Below are 21,004 nucleotides of genomic sequence, written 5' to 3' on the forward strand. Positions count from 1 at the left end.
GCCTGCATAATTAGTCTGGCGCCATCCCATTCAACAGTTAACAATTAATGAAATCATTCAGGGAACTCGACAAAAATTGCCAACTCGTGAATAAGGCCCATATTGTATGCAAAACTCAAATTCGGCAACATTTTACCAAAAATCAAATAAGTCTTTATGAAATGTGAAAGTTTATTTTAAAAAAAATGCCTTCTGCATCAGTTAAGTTCAATGAATATTGAAGTGTTTTCTTGTATTTTTAGATGTGTAAATTATGTTCATGTTTAAAGAATAAAATTGCAGAGGTCTCGTCCAAACATGAAGTCAAACGTTCACTGAAAAGTGATGAATTATTTTGGCCCCTGGCAGCGCCCCCATGAAGTGCTCCAGTAGCATCATTTTCACCCTCATTGTCATCCTATGCATCAAAATAGTTCTTCCTGTCCCTAAAGGCTCTCTCCCTATGCAAAGCATAAGGATTCTGCATCAAAAGCAGCAGAAAACCCATGATAAGTCGCAGCGATTTTACTCACTCTGACAAAATGTTAATTTTTAAAACATTTTCCCCACCAAAAATGACAATAAAGATTGATTGTTTCACTACTACAGTTAATTCGGATCAAGTGTAAAGTTACGTTTGATTCAGAGTAAAATTTCTTTATGAAAGGGACATCAGTTTAATTGTTAATTTCAGGGTTTGCTTCGGAGATAAGATTGATTTGGCAGGATAAGATTAATCGGGAAGTTTTATGAAACGCACCACAGCTGTTCGTCATCAACAGAGGAGGACGCCCTCCCTCGTATGTCCATTCGTCACAAAAATCTAATCCTCTCAGCAACGATGCACGTACGCGATACGCAAACGTCGCATGACGTCATAATACGCACACGCATCCCGTATCTGCACGGTTTTCTAATGGTCTCTATTGATCGCATCAGTCCGGAATGAGCGGCCTGCAGTCAGGTCCCTTACCAGATCGAGTACCTTCATTGAGTTGTTGCGATTGCTTTCCATTGCTCTGCACTTTCCCTCGATGAAGCTCTTCTTGTCTTTTCCGGCTCTCTTGGTGAATACGTTATTCAGTCGTACCCATTCCTGATGATCTTCCCGTGTCTTGGCATTCCTCCGTTGTTCTGCCACTTCCCGCGTTTCAGCTGTCAAGCACTGCTGCTTGACCCTATTCCTTCTTGGGATGTGGGTGCTCGCTGCTGTTCGTACTTCCTCTTTCATCCTCTCTCAGAGACCGTTGGTTGCCACTTCTTCGTCGGCTATCTGCAAGAGTGGTATGAAACGATTGCTCACTTCCACACCGAATTGATCCGGGATGTGAGCCACGTCATAACGAACTGGAACCGCGGAGTTCTTTCTCTTTGACTTGAGTCTTATTCTTGACTTGCATATCAACCCATTTTGCCCAGCGTTTTTACAGTGATGCATGAAAAATATGTGTTGTTGCACAATTTGAAAATAAGCCTGACCAATTTTCTTGAATAAACGTTAGTGAAAAGCCATGCAGTGACCACTTTATGAGAACATATGAGACACCAATGTGGTTGAAGTATAGTTGACCATTAATTAATTGAGCAAATATTCCATGTAATGCTCAAAGCCAACATGCCATCTAAACCCCCTGTCACACCTTTGCGTATCCTAATTCCTTATGAGTTCCTTTTCAAAAATTGTCAATACGCAGCCGTACGCTCAATTAACGTCGAAATGTTTTGATCACTTTGACTTATGTGCGACGCACATCTAGCGTACAAGTACCGAATTCAGCGCATCCATTGCGTATGAGATGCGTATGAGTTGCGTATGCAGTGCACAACATTATTTTTCGGGTTGCGAATAGGTCAGTATGCAGTGCGCATGCCAAGCGTATTCCGGACGCACCCTACTTATGCCGACCGCATGCTTGACGCACTTCTGAGCGTATTCCCCCCGCATTTCCGCCGCTCGCCGTTCAGCGTGCGTTGCATCTGCCCTGCAAGTACGCTATGTATACGTCCAATACAGGCGGCTCATATGCTGACGGGGTGCGTCACGAACACATAGCGTACTCGTAACGCACTCGACCGATGCGGGACCGATGCGCTGCGTATTTATAACTTATGACCTGCGCAACAGCGTCCGCAGCGTAGTTTTGTGCATGCCCAAAACTATCCTGCGTACTGGGCCGTACCATGCGTATATCTGCGTACATAAAACCTACACAAAACGATAGAGATGCATATGAGGTGCGTATTGTGCGTACGACTGCGTATGAAAAAAATGTCAATGCGCAACTCATAAGGAATTAGGATACGCAGAAGTGTGACAGGGCCCTTAGCTAATTGTGTAAGATAATTTGACCAATGAAATGGAAATTATTAATTGACCAAGTAATTGGGAAAGGTAGTCTGATCATCAGCTGGTAATCTTTATTTTACCCATCTTCTAGTCAAAATGGCCTGCCAAAGACGATTGGTCATTAAGTGACTAAGAGTTGGGAACTTGATATTTACACCAATTTAGGTCAAGAAGTTGGTCAAAAAAGGTCCAACTTCTTTTACAGTGTAGGTGCGCGTAACGCATATCTTGCCCCACGCGCAAATGGCGCCGTCTGTGGCAGAACGCGCGTCTGTATACGCACTGCCGATCTAGTATAGACTGGCAATGAGGTCACTAGTGCACGTCTATGCGCCCCGAGGGACTGTTAGTGACCAAAAGAGGGTCCTATTTCCCGAGGGCGAATGACCCTATTCTGGTCACTCACAGGCCTGAGGGGGCCAGAGACGTGCACTAGTGACCGAATTATGCTAGTCCATACCCCGAAACCATAACCCCAAACATCAAGCCCGAAACTCCGAACCGACCGTAAACCCGAAACTCTCTCTTCATATTTCTTACTGTTTCTACTGTAATTCCACAAGAATGATTACTTAAATGAAAGACAACTTATCAATCTATTGCATACTTTTACAGAATGCTGGCCTTCAATCCGATCAATAAAATCGATGATAAAGTGTTTTCAAACACGCAGCTGGTGGAATTGTGAGTAAATGAGACATTTATTATTTTTTTTACTTTAGTTTCGGCCTACGTAGAAATTTTCTCCCAAAAATTGTTTGTACTTTTTGTTCCCCATTTTGTAAATTGTATTTATTATTTGTTGTAACAGTTATCTAATTCCATTTCACAATGTATGTGTCACAACTGCTGATCACTTTGTTCACAGATTATTTTTATGCATTACATATTAGGACGCATTCAGTTGTTCATGACCTCCCACCCCCACCAAAATGAAATAAAGCAGAGGTTTCCGTTTGTCTTTTTAACAAACGCAGGGTAATAGGGCGTGGAACAATTTTATTTGATGTTGTTTAACTCAGTTGTTTGTTTGTTTGTTCGTTTGTTTGTTTTAAGCAAAAATTGGGACAGTATGAAATTCCAACTTTCTTTCAGTGTCATTATTTCGGGTTGTGTACCCCCATCACCCATTATCATTTTTCCCGCCCCGACAAAATCGGGTCCTTTAACCTTATCTATAACAAAACTGCTAATATCACAGTTTTTAACTGCTTTACATTCCAACTTAAGTTCGGTGTCACATGTGACCCAGCAGGGGCGGATCAGGATTTTTTGCAGGGGGGGGGGTCGTCAGTGAATGTTTGCTGAAGTTTCACGTCGCACTGGAATGGGTTCGGTTTGTCCCTTCCGAACAAAAGATGTCCACATAAACCAAGCTTCAGATTCGTTATTCCCCTCTCAGCTAAACAGGTTAGAGACATTTTGGGGTTAGGTTAAATGTAAAAAATGTGGGTTGAAGAGAGTAAAACGATTTTTTTTTACTTCACGAAAACAAACTAATGTCCACACAAGGTATGTAACGTAAACATGGATGTACGTATGTCAGACATTCAAACGTTTGTTACTTATTGAATTTCGTTGCAGACTCTTATTCAACAACAATTTGTCATCGCTTGGAGACCACCCATTTACTACACAATCTAAGTCACTTCACACCGTGTAAGTCCGCCTATGCATCTTTCGGATTCCGCTCATAAGTCCGAAGCCTCATAGGTCCGACGCCTCACCAGTCCGAAATTTCGGACTTATGAGGCGTCGGACTTTGAGGCGTCGGATTTTGAGGCGTCGGACTTATTAGGCGTCGGACTTATGAGGCATACAATGTATTCATTCCGCCTCATAGTTCCGACGCCGCAAAAGTCCGACGCCCCATAGCTCCGACGCCTCATAAGTCCGACACAGCGTTTGTCCATTGTCGGACTTATGAGGAACTATGAGGAGGAATTTATGCCTCAAAAGTCCGACGCCTCATAAGTTTCGGACTTATGAGGCGTCGGACTTATGATACGGGCCCTATATCTAACCTAATCTGATTCGATATCCGATCGATCCAATCCGATCCGATCCGATCCAATTCGATCCAATCTGATCCGATCCGATTTGATTCAATCCGATTCAATTCGATCCGATCTAATCTAATCTAATCTATTTATTTATTTAGGTATATAATCTGTTTTATTACTTTTACCCAGCGTATTCCCAAACACTGTTGGGACCTGATGTACATTACAAATGACTACACACATCGTATATATACAATAAAATGAAAGCACATGGATGGGATTAATGCATATAATGTTAAGCAGCTATTATTAAATCTATTACAACTCAGGTTTAGTGTGTACTAAGAAAAATCGCCAAAAGGCTATACTACAAGGCAAATTAAGTACAAAAAAAGATGTGTATAAATATATTTGTAAATAAAAAAAAGACTTGAGAAGGTTGTGACGTTTTTGCTAGTTCATTGATTGATTACACATTTATTTGGCCAGTTTTACAGAAGTAGGCCTATATAGCAAGAATATGGAAACTACTAATAAAATGACCGTTTCGAATGTTTTCTGCCAAATGATTAGATTAAGTTCATTCGCCATAATTCTGTGAGAAACAATAGACCCACTACGTACATTTTGAAAGCAAATTGATTTTACCAGCATAGATTCAACTTTAGGGGAAGGAGACAGATATTTTCCTTCAGAAAGTAAAAAGACGCTTTCAAAAGTGCTTGCGTATATAACATGTATTTTGTGATCGAAGACACCTGGTACTTGTTAAAGCAAATTTAGGTATTTAAAGTTGTAATATACTTTGCTTAACGATTACTTCAATGATACACATTTGTAAAAACATTTTTTTTCTTCAGATTTCTAAACCTCAACGACTTTGATGTCTTCTCCGATTCTGTCTGGCAAGATTTAGGACCAAATTGCACCGTGTAAGTGCATTGACGAGGCCACAAATATTTACAAAGCACTGCGCTATAGCTGGCGCCCTGTACATGTATCGTGCTTTACATCCGACAACGGTGCTTTTATCTCCAACACAAATGGTCAATTGATTATGAATATTCAGCTAGTTTATTCATAAGAAAATAACAATGACGTCACACTATTTGTATCACTGAGTCACGCATGAACATTAAAACATTTCAAAGAACGGCTCTAGTCGAGCCGCCACAGTTGCCTAGTGGATAATGGAATAAACCATCAATCGCACGATCTGTGGTTCGAGCCCATGTCCGTTTTCATCAAATATTTGTTGTGGGCTTGGATAAGTTTAACTGAAGGGAAAACGTAAGTGTCTTCCATCCACACAGCGTGATAAATATTCAAGTTAGGTTGCATAATGTTTGGTTACATTTATCTAACCGTTGGTCACCAAAGGGGCGGATGGGGGGGGGCGTTTGGGCGCGCGCCTCCCTCTTTTCCTCCTAAAGAAAAAGCCAAATATAGAGAGGGAGAGAGAAACAAAATTAAAAGGGTAGTTCACGTCAGAGCGTAGCCTGCTAGGATATGTTGCACGTACGACATAACAATACGACATAACTATAATTATTGATTGGTTCTTTCATACTTGTACTAAAATTAAAAAACGACGGGACCAAGATCTGCGACGAGGCAGCGCGCACGCGCGACGAGACGGGGAGGGCGCGGGGAGACAAAAAGGGCGCGCGCGACGACACAAAAAGGGCAGCGACGAGCGGGACCTATGCTGTAAAATAGGCTGTACATTACATAAAAATGCACCCAGGGTCCCGGACCTCTATAGCAGGGCGGCGGGCCGGACCTAGTGAGGCAGAATAATGCCTCATATAAGTCCGACGCCTCATAAGTCCGAAATATGAGGCGTCGGACCTGTGAGGCGTCAGACTTATGACACGGCCCCTTTTTTTCGTCCCCGAATAAATATTGTAGCCTACAGTTTGAATTTATAGCTCAGGATAGCTGATTTATTGACTCCAAACTCGAAAATGACGTTTAAACGATGATCTTTTGCTCAGAAAAAAAGTGGTTAAAGTGGTCGGATATTGCATGAGATCGCACCACAGAGCGTCTATAGAACTGAAGAATCCAAAAGGACAGTAGAGCTTTCAATTCGACGTTAGATTTACTTTCAATTGCATGATGCCCTCCCCCCCCCCTTGCCCTCGGCGAACGCGCCACAACTTGCCTTCAAATTGTATGCTTGTTACATTTAAAGTCCCCCCCCCCCCACCGTTGTGGAAAATCCTGGATCCGTCCCTGTGCTAGGTGAACAGCCCAACAGTTGTTTAAAAGTTGGTCAAAAGAAATGAACCAATTTTACCCAACCTTGGGTAAAATGTGCCCAACATTGGTCAAAATTGAAGAAAAAAATACACAATGTTGGTTAAAATTGTAACCATTTTTTTTAACACCAGATTTTAACCAGTGTTTTGAGCGTGCAAAGAATGGCTGTCGTTCGTACCAAAACGTCTTCCTATTATCTCCATATACACAGGATATTAGAAAACACACTCAAAAAGGTGCCGTACACAAGATCGGACCTAAATATGTAAGTATTTAGCAAAGCACATTATTCCCCAAGTAAGCGTGAAAATCCGATGCCCATTTTTAAGCTCTGGTAGGAGCTTCCACATATCACTTGATGGTCAGTCGGTCGGTCTGTCTGTCTGTCCCAGAACATTGACCAACAATATTTGACATAAAATAATTGACTAATTTACCAAATATCATACAGTGGTCATAAATATAAATGAACTCTTGGCGACGGTTTTCGGAACACTGGTTTTGTTTCGATCGATGTGCATGCGCGGTTTTTTTTCTTCATAATGTCTGCCCCCCGAGAATTGACCAGAAAAAGCCTCCTAATTTTTCCCATAAAAATATAACTACCATATTAAAATTTTCAAAAACAAGCAATCAAAATAAATTTAATGCTTAACAACAATTGTTTGAAACAATTCGGAAATATGTTCATTAAAAGTTTGTAAATGGAGGCAAAATAATTATGTGCAGTAATGTTATAGTCACGTGTTATATTGCAAAGCGTGATTTTTGCGTGAGACGGCGGCCCAGGCTTGTATGCACAATCTCCGGTCAATGAAATCAGGAAATAACTACTAATCTAAAATCTCGCAGAGGTTGAGCCTGGTGGTGCTTGACTGCCTAATTGACATTTTGTTGGTCCTTTCAGTGAATTAGTTGGAAAAGGATACGTTATATCGATATTGATGACGGCTGGGGGATACGCCAGTCAAGCAATGAATCAATCTGGATTTAACTGCACAGCTCCTGATCTGTTGTCTGAGGAGGTGACATGTTCAGAGTGCCCTCAAGGTACATATGGAGGAGCTTTTGGCGGATGTAAAGCTTGCCCTCGAGGTATGTCTTTCAAAATTGATGTTAATTATACATCTGGTGAGTCTGACTCGATTCTCAATTTTTGGTGACTCGACTCGAGTACCTATGGGTAAATAACTCGACTCGACTCAGTGACTGCGAGCAAATGACTCGACTCGACTCGAGTCCCTAACCAAAAGACTCGACTCGAGCGAAGGCCAATAAGACTCGAGTCCCAAAATAAAAGCAAAACTTTGCGTTCAAATGACTTAGGTGCAAAGTATGTTCACGCCACTTTGTGAATACAACGTGTCACAGACTCCCACCTTGCGATTCTGGAACGCACAAAATACTATCTCGGAACCGGACTGAAACCCTTTCACCGTCGATCTTACGAATTCGTACGATATAAATATGCATTGCAAAACTCGACTTGAACTCGACACGATGATATGTGTTCCTTGTATTTCTTTGCTAAAAATTGAGGATTTTCCCACTTGATGTTTTTAGTAGAAGGTACTTATTTCAAAGGTAGTTGGCTTTCCGTAGCTGATGTGTTTGGGTGAAATATGAATATTTCGGATATTCAGTAGGATTTATTGGACGAAAACGATGAAGAATATGTCTGTCTGGAGCTGATTTTGTCAAGTCGCCCCCTGACCGAGTTGCCCCAGATTGTCTTATTTATTTACCTGTTTTAATATTTTTTTTTTAGAGTGGCTATAAGTGGCCTATGGCCTAATTGGTATATAGTTTTACGCACAATTTTCACAAATCCAAGACACGTATTTAATGTTTGTTTTCATTTTGAGGGTTTAGGCCCCCCCCCCCCCCAATTGATTTCTTTGTGCATACATGCATCGTGGGACCTATTGAATTATTCCAGCTGCTTTTTTTTTGTTGTATTTTTTGGTCTGCTGCTGGCTCCTAAAACCTCAAAATTAAATTAAAAAAAAAATTCTGGATTTCATGATTTGTGGGTCATGACCTTTTATCAAAGGAAAACAATGCTACACCCAAAGCCAAACCAGCCTTTTAGACCGAGGTTTCACTTCTTGTTTACTTTTAGTGATACAAGTTAATTTCTCTCTCGTCTTTATTTGTTATTATAGTGTTCAAATATTCGTAACTCGAATTGACTCATCTAAATATTTGACTCGACTCGACTCGACTCGACCTTCTTAAACTAATGACTCAGCTCGACTCGAGTCACTTCTGTAAGATGACTCGACATATCCGAATAGGGTGTACGCTATGAGGTTTTGGACATTACTTCTCTGAATACATGAGAAAAGAAATGAATTCGAAACAAATGAAATTTCGGACTTTATTTTGTTTTCGCTTTACAAATAAATCCTCCAAATCCGCAGGTTAGGAAAAAAGGGAAAACAAAATCGAAAAATCGTGGTTTCAGACTCACACCTTCCGATGTGAACGCCACGTCGCAACTCTCTCTATAATACGGCTCTGATCCATTCCATGTCGTGTAGCAGGAAAACATAATAAACCATTTGGGAGTTACAATTGAATATAATCTGGAACGCTGACTTAATCCAATGCTTTGCACGTTTTAACTAGGCATTCTCCCGACCAAAATGATAACTGTTACTATTTCACGTGATTCGGGCCAAGCCTTATGTACCTCCAAATACCTCCAAAGAACATCCTCATGGGAGTATAACTGGAGGATTGATGAGGGTGGTACGCTTCCTAGTGGGGTTTATTTGCTCTGCTGATGAAAGATTGGAAATTTGAAGTAGACGTTGCACAAACGGTGGAATGGGGTAATGTGTTCCAAATGTCAACTGACTCAGAAAAGGACTGTAGCATAATTCTTGTATTAACTGGGTTATGTAACATCAGTTGTCTGTTGTGACACCGTCTAGCTCTAGATGGTTTGGGTTTGCAGTATTCATCTTCATTGATGGCCAACTCGTTTCGGAGAATGTTGTACAATGTGATGAGGCGGGCGTGTTGTCTCATTTCCTCGATGGTGGACCACCCGAGATTATTGATCATGCTTGTGACACTTTCCCTTTTCTTCAAGTTAGCTGTGATGAACCTTGTTGCCCGTATCTGGACTTTCTCAAGCTTTTCTTGGTTCTTCAATGAACCAGGGTCCATGCTGCAACAGCATACTGGAGGTGGGGTCTGACAAATGTTTCGTATAAGTTCTCTTTGACATCCTTTGATGTTAAACTGACATTTCTGTTCATGAAATTCAGGATCTTGGTTGCTTTTTCAGCAGCGTATTGTGTTTGCATATCCCATTTCAAATTATTTTGTAGGTGGATGCCTAAATATTGTGTCGAAGCAACCGTCCAAAGACACCCCTGACAAGGTGTATGATGGATGACCATGGTCTCTTTTACTGGAGACTCGCATCACTTTTCATTTTGTTGGATTAAACTTCATACCCCAGGTGTTAGCTCATGACTCCAATTTATTTAAATCTGACAGGAACGCTTATTCGTCTGTTTCAGACTGGATGGTTCTGTACATCATGCAATCATCCGCAAAAAGACGGATTGTAGAGCTGGTGTCGACAGGCAGGTCATTTATGAACATGGTGAGATTTGGGGTCCCATGACTGTTCCTTGTGGGACACCGCTAAGGACAGGTTCCCACTCAGATTTTTGGCCATTCACGACGACGCGCTGATGTCTTGTAGTGAGCATCGCCTTAATCCATTCAGGGTTTATGTTATGAATGCCATAGTAGTTGAGTTTCAGCAAATGATGCCGATGTGGTACCACGTCGAATGCCTTACTAAAGTCCAGAACTGCAATGTCAGTTGCAATACCCATGTTGTGATTTGAAGCCAAGTCATGAATTGTTGTGAAGAGTTGTGTTTCTCAGGAACATCTTTCCTGAAGGCATGCTGACAATCTAGTAGGATGTCATGCTTACTCAGATGAGGCATTATTTGACTGTCGAGTATGCGTTCCAGTAGTTTACAGCTCACGGAGGTTAAGGACACCAGTCTATAATTTGCTGGATCATGTTTTGAACCTTTCTTGAAAATTGGCGAAATGTTGGCACAACGCCAATCCGGTAAATAAATTCAACTTTGTTTACTGGTTGTTGGAAGATGAAAGTGATCATTAGTAATAATAATAATAATAATATCTAATTCTTGTATAGCGCCAAATCCGTCAAAATTGACGCTCAAGGCGCTTCACAGAAATAAAAATGAACAGGTTAAAATTTAAGAAGTGTTAGTGTTAACTCATCCGCAGCCAGTTTGAGTGCCTTATTTGGGATGTTATTTGTTAGTGTTGATATTTTCAGCAGTGTCCAGACCCCGGCTGAGTCAATCACAACATCAGGCAGGTCAGTGTATGGGCTAGGTAGTATTTGAGGTACTTCTCCGTCATCTCTGGTGAAGACACTTTGAAATTGATTACCGAGAGCTGTTACCTTGTCGAGGTCATCTGATATGGTTTTGTTGTCTACTTGACGAGCTGGAATGCCAATGTTATCTTTCCTGTTTGACTTGATATATTTCCAAAAACGCTTTGGGAGACTTGTGCTTGCCGCTTATTTCTTTGGATGGGACATGCTTGTTAATCAGTTCTAAGATACCGTCTCTGAACTTACACCAGTTCTCATCCACAGACCTTGACTCTGGTGATGAATTCAAGAAATCTTGTGTTAGCTGTTCAAAAGCCTTACCCTATGTTGTGTTGACCTTACCCCATTTGTGGATCACTCTGGACTGTTTCTTGGGTAACGACGCTGTAACGGAACAAGTGGCTATAACAATGGCATGATCAGCCATTCTTGGACGTAGTACAACCGAGTTAAATAAGCTTGGCCGGCTTGTTAGGCATAAATCTAAGATGTTTTGTGTTCCATTTTGGTCAATTCTAGTTGGGAACGTGACTAGTTGCTCAAGGTTGAAGTCCGCTGTCAACTGCACGATAGATTCTTGAAGCTCGCCATGCGGTCCTCGGTCTTCTGCCTATGCCATGTTCGGTATAAAGTCCCCACAAAGAATGATATAAGGTTTTTTTGTGTCAGCATATATCATTCTGTAGGCTACAAACAAGGTTTTCAAGATCATTCCTTATTCTATGAGGCCTGTTGTAAAAGCCAATGTAGACCTTTACATCTCCAAGAATGATTTGACACCAGATGAGTTCAGTGTTTCCATCGTGTACTAAGTCAGGTCTCTCAATACAAGGCAAGTTTTCACTTATTCCAATGAGCACTCTCCCACCATGCGTACATGTACGTCTGTCTTTCCTAAATACCTGAAAACGAGCCGGGAATATTCTGAAATCATCATCTAACCATGATTCGTATCCTATCATGATGTCTGGTGATTCAGTTGTATCAATAGCAGCTATATCAGCAGCCTTTCCCTTAGCACTTTGGACATTGACAATGGCTTTCTTCAGCTTTGGCTGTTGGATACTTCGCTTGTGGACCCTTCCCTTCTTCCAATTAGGACTAGATGTAGCTTTGGGTTTCTCCCACAGCGATGTTCTCCCACATCGCGGTGTTCACCCTGCTGAATCCTTGAGTCATTCAGATTGGTTGATGTAGGTGAACTGAACTCGAAGCTGTTTGACAGATTTGAGTTGAAGCAAGATGTTCATAATCTCACAACATGGGCATCCCCCTCCCCTCATCAAGTGCACCCTCACTTGATGCTAGCAACCCTCTAGATCCGGCATGGTCTGGTGTCTTTGTGCCATTCTTACCCATTGTAATCAATGTATTGGTGCTGAGCGTCAATTACGTAACTATGCAAGACCTTGCCCCGAATTATGTGAGTCTTATCTATACTTTCATTTTCACAAAATGCACAGCAAAACCCTTCTTTTGATTCGGCGATAGTATTCAAAGCACAGGAGACACGAGGTCACCGTTTATTGACTGATTGAGGGACTTGCACATCAGTACATTTGAAAAGTTAAATATAACTTGATAATCTGTGCGAATTGCACCTGCAACCTCAACATTGTGCAACAGCAGTTGGTACAATTTGATTACCAAAAACCTCATTTTGAAACATTCCTCTGTAGAACTTGAAACTATGACTGACTACCTTTTATACAAAACATCTGATGCTCTGTAAAAAAAATAATTATGATTACAAGAATGTTCACTTAATATTCCAGTGCGTCATTGATGTAATATTTTTAACAGTTGTACTTAAACGCTTCATCTGAGAAGTCGATGCCCGGGCAAAAAAAAAAAAAACATAGATAAAAGTTTAAAATAGTCTGAAAAACCTCCCTTCAAAAACATTCAGACTTTCCTCGGCGAGGGTGTTGGGCTTCACCCTAAACATATTTAAGATCAAAAATCTTAATTTTCCACAATCTCGAAACGCGGGAAATGTATATTAGCAACAGTGTCTTTGGTCTGGAGGATTCAAAGTATAAATGTTCCAAGCATTCTGAGCAAGTCAGTATAGCAGATGTTTTTCAAATGTAAATTCCAAACGTTATAGGTTACTCGTCAGTGGCTTATTCGCAGCCGGGCTATTTAAGGAATACTTTGACTAGACCGCCGCCGTTTGGACTAGCATTTGGCTAGCAGGCTACCACTAAAATCGAACCCTGTTACGGGTAAATGGTCCTAAGTACCTTTATTTTTATTGACACTTTTTAACTTGTTACCTTGGAATGTCATCAAAATATAAGTATTATAATTAATTTAAAATATAATATTGAAAACAAGATTGAACAAAACCCAACACATTTGAACCGTCACCAAATACTTCTCGAATATGACTTTAATCAAGATACGTTGAGTGAACAAAATGCTTATCAAAAAAAAATATAAACAAAGTGGGGATTCAGGAATAAATTGCAATTCTTTTTTTACCTAATTTTTTTCCCAGGAGGATTTTATCAAAACCAAACCGGAGCAGTCGTGAAGAGAGACGCTGAAATGAATTGCGAGCAATGTAACAACGGTACTTACGTCCCCCTAGAAAATGTACCAGGGAAAACTATCGGTGATTGCGCAGTATGTCCAACAGGCACCAATAAGAGTCTTCATGCAGGATACCGAGCATGTCCCTGTGCGTCCAATCACTACCGTAAACACAGGTTCGGTCAATGTTTTCCGTGTCCCAAAAAAGGAATCAACTGTACGGGAGAATATCAGCATCTTCTGCCAGGGTTCTGGTGGACATGGGACTGGGGTCCAGCTGAAAACTATCAGTCCTACAAGAAATTTGTCAAAAATTTATTCACCTGCAATGATAGCTATGACAGGCACACTGAAAGGTTTGATGGAATGTTACCAAATGTTCATAAATGTCCTACCTCCGAATCGTGTAAGAATCTTGCAGCTGGAATAAACGCATCGTGTGATGATGGTCATGCCGGTTTCCTGTGTACACAATGTCAAGCAGGCAGTTATGCTTGGCTGGATAAATGCTTTGAATGTCCAGGGATTTGGGCGTTGATACTGGAAGTCTTGGCAGCTCTTGTCATCCTTGCAGTTTTGCTCATGATTGTCTTACTAGAACTCAGACGACACAAACGAAGCGGTCGATCACTCATTAGCGTTCTGTTCTCTCGGTTTAAAATCCTACTTGGCTTTTATCAAATCATGGGTGAGATATTCGAAGTGATGAATGAACTTTCCTGGCCGAAGACACTAGTAGAACTTGGTTCCTTCTTGCAATTATTGGAGGCCAATTTGATGCAGGTGATTGTCAGTCCTCGATGTTACTTTCCCGATTTCACCTATCCCAATGTTTACATCGCATTCATTGCTGGTGCGTCGTTCTCGGTTACTGTGATATTGTCAGGATTGGGCATTTATGGTTTTAGGCAATTCCATCTGCGGGTGAAGAGTGCACCGGATGAGGTTCGCAAACATACGCTGGCTAAAACAAATGAAAGAATTCTCTTGGCTGTTGTCATTCTGTTGTTTGTTGCATACCCAAGCTTATCAGCTGTCATCATTAGCTTACTGCCTTCGGGATGTGTCACATTCTCATTGAATGAAAATGAAAATGTTACCGTTACTCTGCTCAGATCCGACTACTCCGTTGACTGTAACAGTAGTCAACATGTTGCATTTAACTACGCTGCCGAGGTTTCCGTGTCTTATGTTGTTGGTTTCCCGACTGTATTACTTATCATGTTATGGTTACATCGTCGTAGACAAGCATCGAAGAAAAACGGTCATCAGCTTGAAACTGCTGATATCCAGGCACTCAGTCACGTTGACCAGCAGTCTTTACTTGATACTGACGACACGGGCTCGTCTTGTAGTTACCATACTGCCAGTCATGCAGATCAGACTCATTCTAGTGATTCACTACATACGGAAGATGAAGAAATTGCACATATCGGTGATTCTCTTGAACGACTTAGCTCCGAATTACCTCTTGAAGAATCAATCGAAGTAAGCTCAGAAAGCATTACCTGGGTGAGTTTCCTGGACGAGAACTACAAGGAGCAATATTGGTATTGGGAGATTGTGGAACTAGCTCGCAAAGTCCTCCAAGTCCTGTTCGTTCTGTTATTCGGTGCGGATGATCAATTCATTCTCTTTGCGACCATTATCGTATCTGTTGCCTTTCTAATCGCCCACGCTTACTTGAAGCCAATGAAGGATGCCGCAGAGCACCGTATTCAGATGTGGTCCTTGACTACCATCTTTTTGAATCTACTGGCGGCATCCTTGCTTGTATTACCCAGCGAAGATGGCCATACCGATGACAGTGATGCAAGGAGGGAATTTCTGGCAGTATTTCTTGTCCTGCTTAACATCAGCATCTTTGTAATCGTGGCAGGTATGTATTTTGATTTTCTATCGCGCGACATAGTTGCGGTTTGCAAAAGTCTTTTGGTCTTTGTCATTTACAATAAGTTAACAACTTTCAAATGAAGCAGCTTTCCTAAACACATTTTTTGGCTAAATTGGTAGGTACTTTCTATAGTAACTTATGACATTTTTGATTTACTCTTCTTTTTTTTCTTCACTAAACTTGCAGCCGTATTATAGTGGCCCACACAAATATTTGTCTTAAAAATCCGACTGTTTGATCAATTTGATCTTCCCCCTCGTGAGCATATCTGTTTATTATTTGGTTTGTGTTCACATATTTATTTATTTTAGTGAGTTCAATCCACGTGTGTCTGAAGGTTCTATCCCAAACGGCGTGTTGTAGCTACACTGCAGCATGTTTCCGTCACATATGTCGTTGTCTTGCACCAAGCCATCGTCGCTCACAGGAGGAACATCGCGACGATACTGAGCCAACGACAACTCTGATAAGTGGAGTACCAATTGAAGATCGGAGAAACAATAACGAGTGCCGTGCTGTCTAGGAATTGCGTTGTATTTTCCCCTCCAACATCGAAAAAATGATGAATTGAGAATAACTAGGATGTGAAGTATGGTCAAGAGTGTTTGATGGCCGTGCTTATAAGTGGATAATAATAATGATGATGATGATGATGATGATGATGATGATGATGATGATGATGATGGGGGGGATGATGGGGATGATGGGGATGATGATGAACAGGTGACGTGCTCCTATCTGCAAACAGGGGGGGGGAGGGCTTTTTTGTTGTTTGGGAAAAGTTCGCTTTGAATTGGACGGATAACGATTATGAGCTTTACTTTTTTTGTTTACGGCAATTTGGTCTGGGCTGAATTCATTAAGTGTATGCAGACAAAATAATTCTGTACAAATGTAGAATAAATTTGTAGCATTGACAAAGGTGGAAACCTTGCATCAGAAGAAATAGTTAAATGACTTACGGAATAACCCTTTATTACTTTATATTACATATGCATGTATTGGTTTAGAAAATATTTGTTTTCAAAATTGTTTGTATAGTACAAACTTCGTGGCTTCTCTGAATGTCTTTATCTATCTAGTTGTAATACTTTAACAGCTAAAATGTTTCTTTGTTTACCAGGCAGCTCTGTTTCTAATTATTATATAAACTTAAAATGTCAAACTTTAATCTTTTACGCAGAATTGTCGACTAGTTTTGTATAACCAGTGGTTTTTGTAGCTCAAATTTCATGGTACTAAATAGTGAATTTTAAGAGCAAAATCGGGACGCTGATAAAAACAAAACTGAGACGGTGAAAATGGGCTCAATCGGGATGAAAAAATATATATTGCGACAGGCAAACAAAAAGCCTGGCTACACGCCTGGTATTCATAACCTTTTTGTCATAATCTAGTTTGAATACTAATAGATAAAAGGGTAAAATGTCAACTAGTAATAGGAGAAGTGTCTAATGTTCCTTTGTGTACAGGGTAGGTCTATTTTTAATTAATTTTTTTTAATTTCAAATACTTAATGGAGAAAACACTAATCTTGTACACACAGTTTTCGATTTGTGTTTTGCAGTGTTTTTTTGTAGCACAAATTAAAGAGTGCTAAATAGTGGGTAAAAACGCACACAAGCTTAAAAAGACCTTCATATTTAAGATCTTACCTTGGGTTAAGTTTATGGATGATTAACGTATTGATGAACAAATGACGCCTCCATAGGAAAGAAAACAAAGAAAGAAAACAAGAACATACGGTTTGGTAACAGTTTTGTATTTACTCAATCAATCAGGTGCCGTCTTCTCGCAGAAGGTTGGCTTGCAATGGATTTCCATCTGTCTCTGTCCTGAGATGCCCTTGCACATTCCATGTAGCTAAGGCCAGTCCAGTCTCTCACATTATCAAACCACGATGTTCTTCTTCTTCCTCTCGGTCTTTCCCCCTCTATTTTGCCTTCCAAAAGAGTCTTCTGCAGCATTTGGTTTCTCATCATGTGTCCAAAGTAGTTTGTCTTCCTGGATTTTACTGTTTTTATGAGAAATTTCTTTGTCAGTGCTATTTGAAGGACTTGTTGGTTGGTCATTTTAACTATCCAGGGGATGCTCAGCATTCTTCTGTATGTCCACATTTCGAATGCTTCGAGTCGGTTGATTGAATCTTTCGTCAATGTCCATGTTTCTGCTCCATATAGTACTGTTGACCAGATGTAGCATTTGATTAGTCTTAGCCGTGTTTTGATGTTGATGTTTCTTGATGTGAAGATGTGTTTCCTTTTATTGAAGACAGATTTGCCAATAGCTATCCTTCGTTTGATTTCATCTTGGCATCGCCCATCTTCCGTTATCATTTGTCCTAAGTAGATGAAGGAGTCGACCTGTTCCAGTTCTTTCCCGTCAACCTGGATGCTGGTTTTAGACTTCCTCTTACTGATGACCATTGTTTTTGTCTTCTTGACGTTCATTTTAAGCCCGTGTTTTTCGCTTTCTTCTTTGATTTTGTCCACAATGTTTTGTAGATCCCTTTCTGTTTTTGCCATGAGGACTGTGTCATCTGCATATCTTAGGTTATTCACATTGAATCCTCCCACATTAAAGGGAATGTACATCATTTGCAGTTGTTGTAATTATCAGAACTGGGTATATTCAGGGATTACCATGTTATACAACATATCATTAAACTGACCTATTGAAATGTTTGCGTTCTCAGATGTCCACAAAAAAGGAGAAAAAACTGTGGTCGGTTTCAACCGTCGCGCAGTCCTTGTCGACTGCATGTATGCTTTTGAAATGCTACTCACTGTATTTGTTATAGCGCCCTCTTGCGAAATAAGCCCGTACCGTTTGTAAATGGGACTGTTGTCAGTTGGCCCACTTGGCCACAGCAGGCCCTGTGTGGCGCGATCTTCATGTAATATGATAAGGCAGTACATGTGTATATTATGCAGCATGCTAGGCCGGCCGGCTGGCACAATCAATGGGCCTCATTATAATAATTTTGAGTGGGCAAGTGCCGCTGTAGCAGTACTGGCTGTAGGCTAGGCTGGGTGGGGGATCCGGCTGGGTGTACATGTATATGCTGTATGTACAATGTACATGTACGTGTACAGCTTTGAGCCGGCGTCTAGTACTATGCCATCTAGTCGGTCGTACGGCGTTATCGCTTTCGCGACATGGCGCGGCCAGCGATTCGGGATGGAGAGCTAAATAAAGGGAAACTGAATAAAAGAAAGTGTATTGAATATAGATGGCTTTCCGTGCTGTAGTCTTATGGGTAATTCGTCTTATGCAGTTCTTTGATGATATCCTGGGTTCCTTCTCGTGCATGCCAGTCACAACACGGCCATTGTAATAATGTTGTTGGGCTTGTTGCTTTTCCGTTCTCCAACTCACATGAAGTACAAATCACGTGATTTATCATACCCAGCACAAAATATAAGTCGACTTGTTGGCTGTAAAGCACGAAAGGCGTGATAAGTGTCAACATAGTAGACCAGCCAAATTGTGTCACTTTTCTGGACATGTTATCACTGTCTGAAGGCTGATTCAAATTTCAAGGGAAAGAATCATGTCATAAATACGGAACTCTTTCCCCCTGTCCAACAATATCTGCTCGTGAGCTACAGTTCGACCTGACAAATTGCCATTTTATTTTTGTACATTGAGAAGTGCAATAGTCAAGGCTTTTTTGTACTTGGAGGGTCGAAGTTACTCATCGGACTACATGTGAGCACAATGTATGGACGATTTGGACTGTAAGACCATCCCTTATGCATGCCAGGTCGCACAATGATGAGCAGATAGCGTCACGCTCAATTCAAGAAATGTTGACAGTCGCCACGATTTTTTTTGCGAAACTTTGCTAGTTTGCTCTATGAAAAAAAAACATGCCGTTGTCGTGTTTTTCAGTAAATGTTCGAAATTTGAGAATGCGCGGAGGTGCGAGTGTCAAGATGTATCGAAGTGCAGTACGTGCATGCCATAACTAAAAAAGAATAATGTCACGAATTTTCATTTTTCTCGAATCACCTAATTGCCAAAACTAACGCATGAATAGGCGAAATAAAAATAAATGTTACCGTCCCGCTTTTGTGAAAAAAAGGAAGCGTGGGTGCACTTTTTAACCTCAAAATGGCCGCCCAACGGTCTATTTTTCAAGACGGCCGTCAGGTTTTTTGTATGGCCGCAATTTCACTCGGGAAAATGAAATACCAGCTTTATACCGGCTAGGATGCAACAGATAAGCCAAAATGATGTCACTGTTGAAAATGTATTATTTATTTCCGGTAAAAAAAAAAGGGAGGCGTACTCCAAAAAAGCTAGGAAGCGGGCGGGGACGCTAAACATTTTTGTCCTTTATAATTTAGCCTTATGTTATATATATACATGTACTTTTGTTTATTACTGAAAAACTACCCTTGGAATACATGCAACAAATAATAATAATTGGGGATGCCGAAGTGTTTGGTGGTCAATTCATGTACACCCAGTGTAATTGTTCTAACGAAAACATTTTTTTTCCTCTCTGAATTGGGAGAAACCATGGAGGAAAATGTGACATGCATGTACAAACAACGAAAGTCCATATGCATTTGAGGTTACATTTTCCAATCCGGCAACCATTCATTATCGTGAAGTGAAATAAACAATGCCCATCCACAGAGGTAATTACATTATCGGCGGTATGGACTGACCATCTGTGTGGCCCCCTAGGGGTCCTTGCTCTATAGTTTATTCTTGGCAAGTATGTTTTAGCAGGATGGATACCCTCAACACAAACCAAACGTGGTCAAGACTGCAAGCGCGATTCATTGAACCTTGGAGCTATAAGATTGAACACGGCATGCAACAGTGAAGAAAGAAATCCTTTTCTCTTTTTGGAATTTCTCTCTTGATGCAAAATGTCAAGTTTATCGGACTCCGACAATCAACCTGTCTCTGATGTCCCCGGACAACAGGTATAATTTAGATTTTTCAATTTAGCGTAAAGTTGCATCCAACTTAGGCATAGCACGTAGGAAGGAAAAGATTAGAACAAACCATTTTACGTTTCCATGCGTAGTTGTGCAAGGAAGGCCACGGGAAACTTCCAATCATTGACACATCTATTTGCATTTGAAACAATGTGAAGTTGTAGTGGCAAATGGGATTTGCGGCTGACTACTACATGTATATGCCTGGGTGCCTAGTACGTGCGGGCTAGTTTGGGTGGACATTTTGTTTATGATCATGAATAGGCCTAGCTAGCTAGCTATGGATAGTTGATAATTTTGACGGCCACATTTCGAACTTTACAATGCAATTGAAAATATAAATGTCTATACATTCGTTTACCCCACTTGCCTCACTGGTCATAGTCATAGCAATAACCAACCCACTCGGCCGTCGCAGCCTCGTAGATGGAACGCAAACACTTTATACATGTACACATTCTTATTAGTCCATGTTACAAGCGCCACCGGGAATACGTCATACATGGACATTTTTTTTCTTATCTAAACCATTACATTTGTAAATGGGTCAATTGATTGTATCTACATGTACATGTATATATACCGAGTTTTATTTAGGGTATACATTGGTAAA

The 21,004-nt window shown here is 40.8% G+C and overlaps 1 protein-coding gene across 1 annotated transcript; it reads left to right on the top strand.

Moving 5' to 3' along the window:
* Positions 1-7,538: 7,538 nt before the first annotated feature.
* Positions 7,539-15,956, top strand: LOC119741331. The gene is made up of 3 exons (XM_038217082.1): positions 7,539-7,644; positions 13,505-15,418; positions 15,745-15,956. The coding sequence occupies exons 1-3, from the start codon at positions 7,539-7,541 to the stop codon at positions 15,954-15,956; spliced, it is 2,232 nt and encodes a 743-aa protein (XP_038073010.1).
* The last annotated feature ends 5,048 nt before the right edge of the window (positions 15,957-21,004 follow it).

Source organism: Patiria miniata, unplaced genomic scaffold, assembly GCF_015706575.1.
Source record: "Patiria miniata isolate m_02_andy unplaced genomic scaffold, ASM1570657v1 HiC_scaffold_5, whole genome shotgun sequence".
NCBI lineage: Eukaryota > Metazoa > Echinodermata > Asteroidea > Valvatida > Asterinidae > Patiria > Patiria miniata.

Bases quoted from the DNA above. Each gene is read 5' to 3' on its own strand.
- LOC119741331 (XM_038217082.1), top strand. From the start codon at position 7,539: ATGACGGCTGGGGGATACGCCAGTCAAGCAATGAATCAATCTGGATTT. The intron at 7,645-13,504 runs GTACATATGGAG...TTTTTTTCCCAG, and splicing joins ATGTTCAGAGTGCCCTCAAG to GAGGATTTTATCAAAACCAA. The intron at 15,419-15,744 runs GTATGTATTTTG...TATTTATTTTAG, and splicing joins CATCTTTGTAATCGTGGCAG to TGAGTTCAATCCACGTGTGT.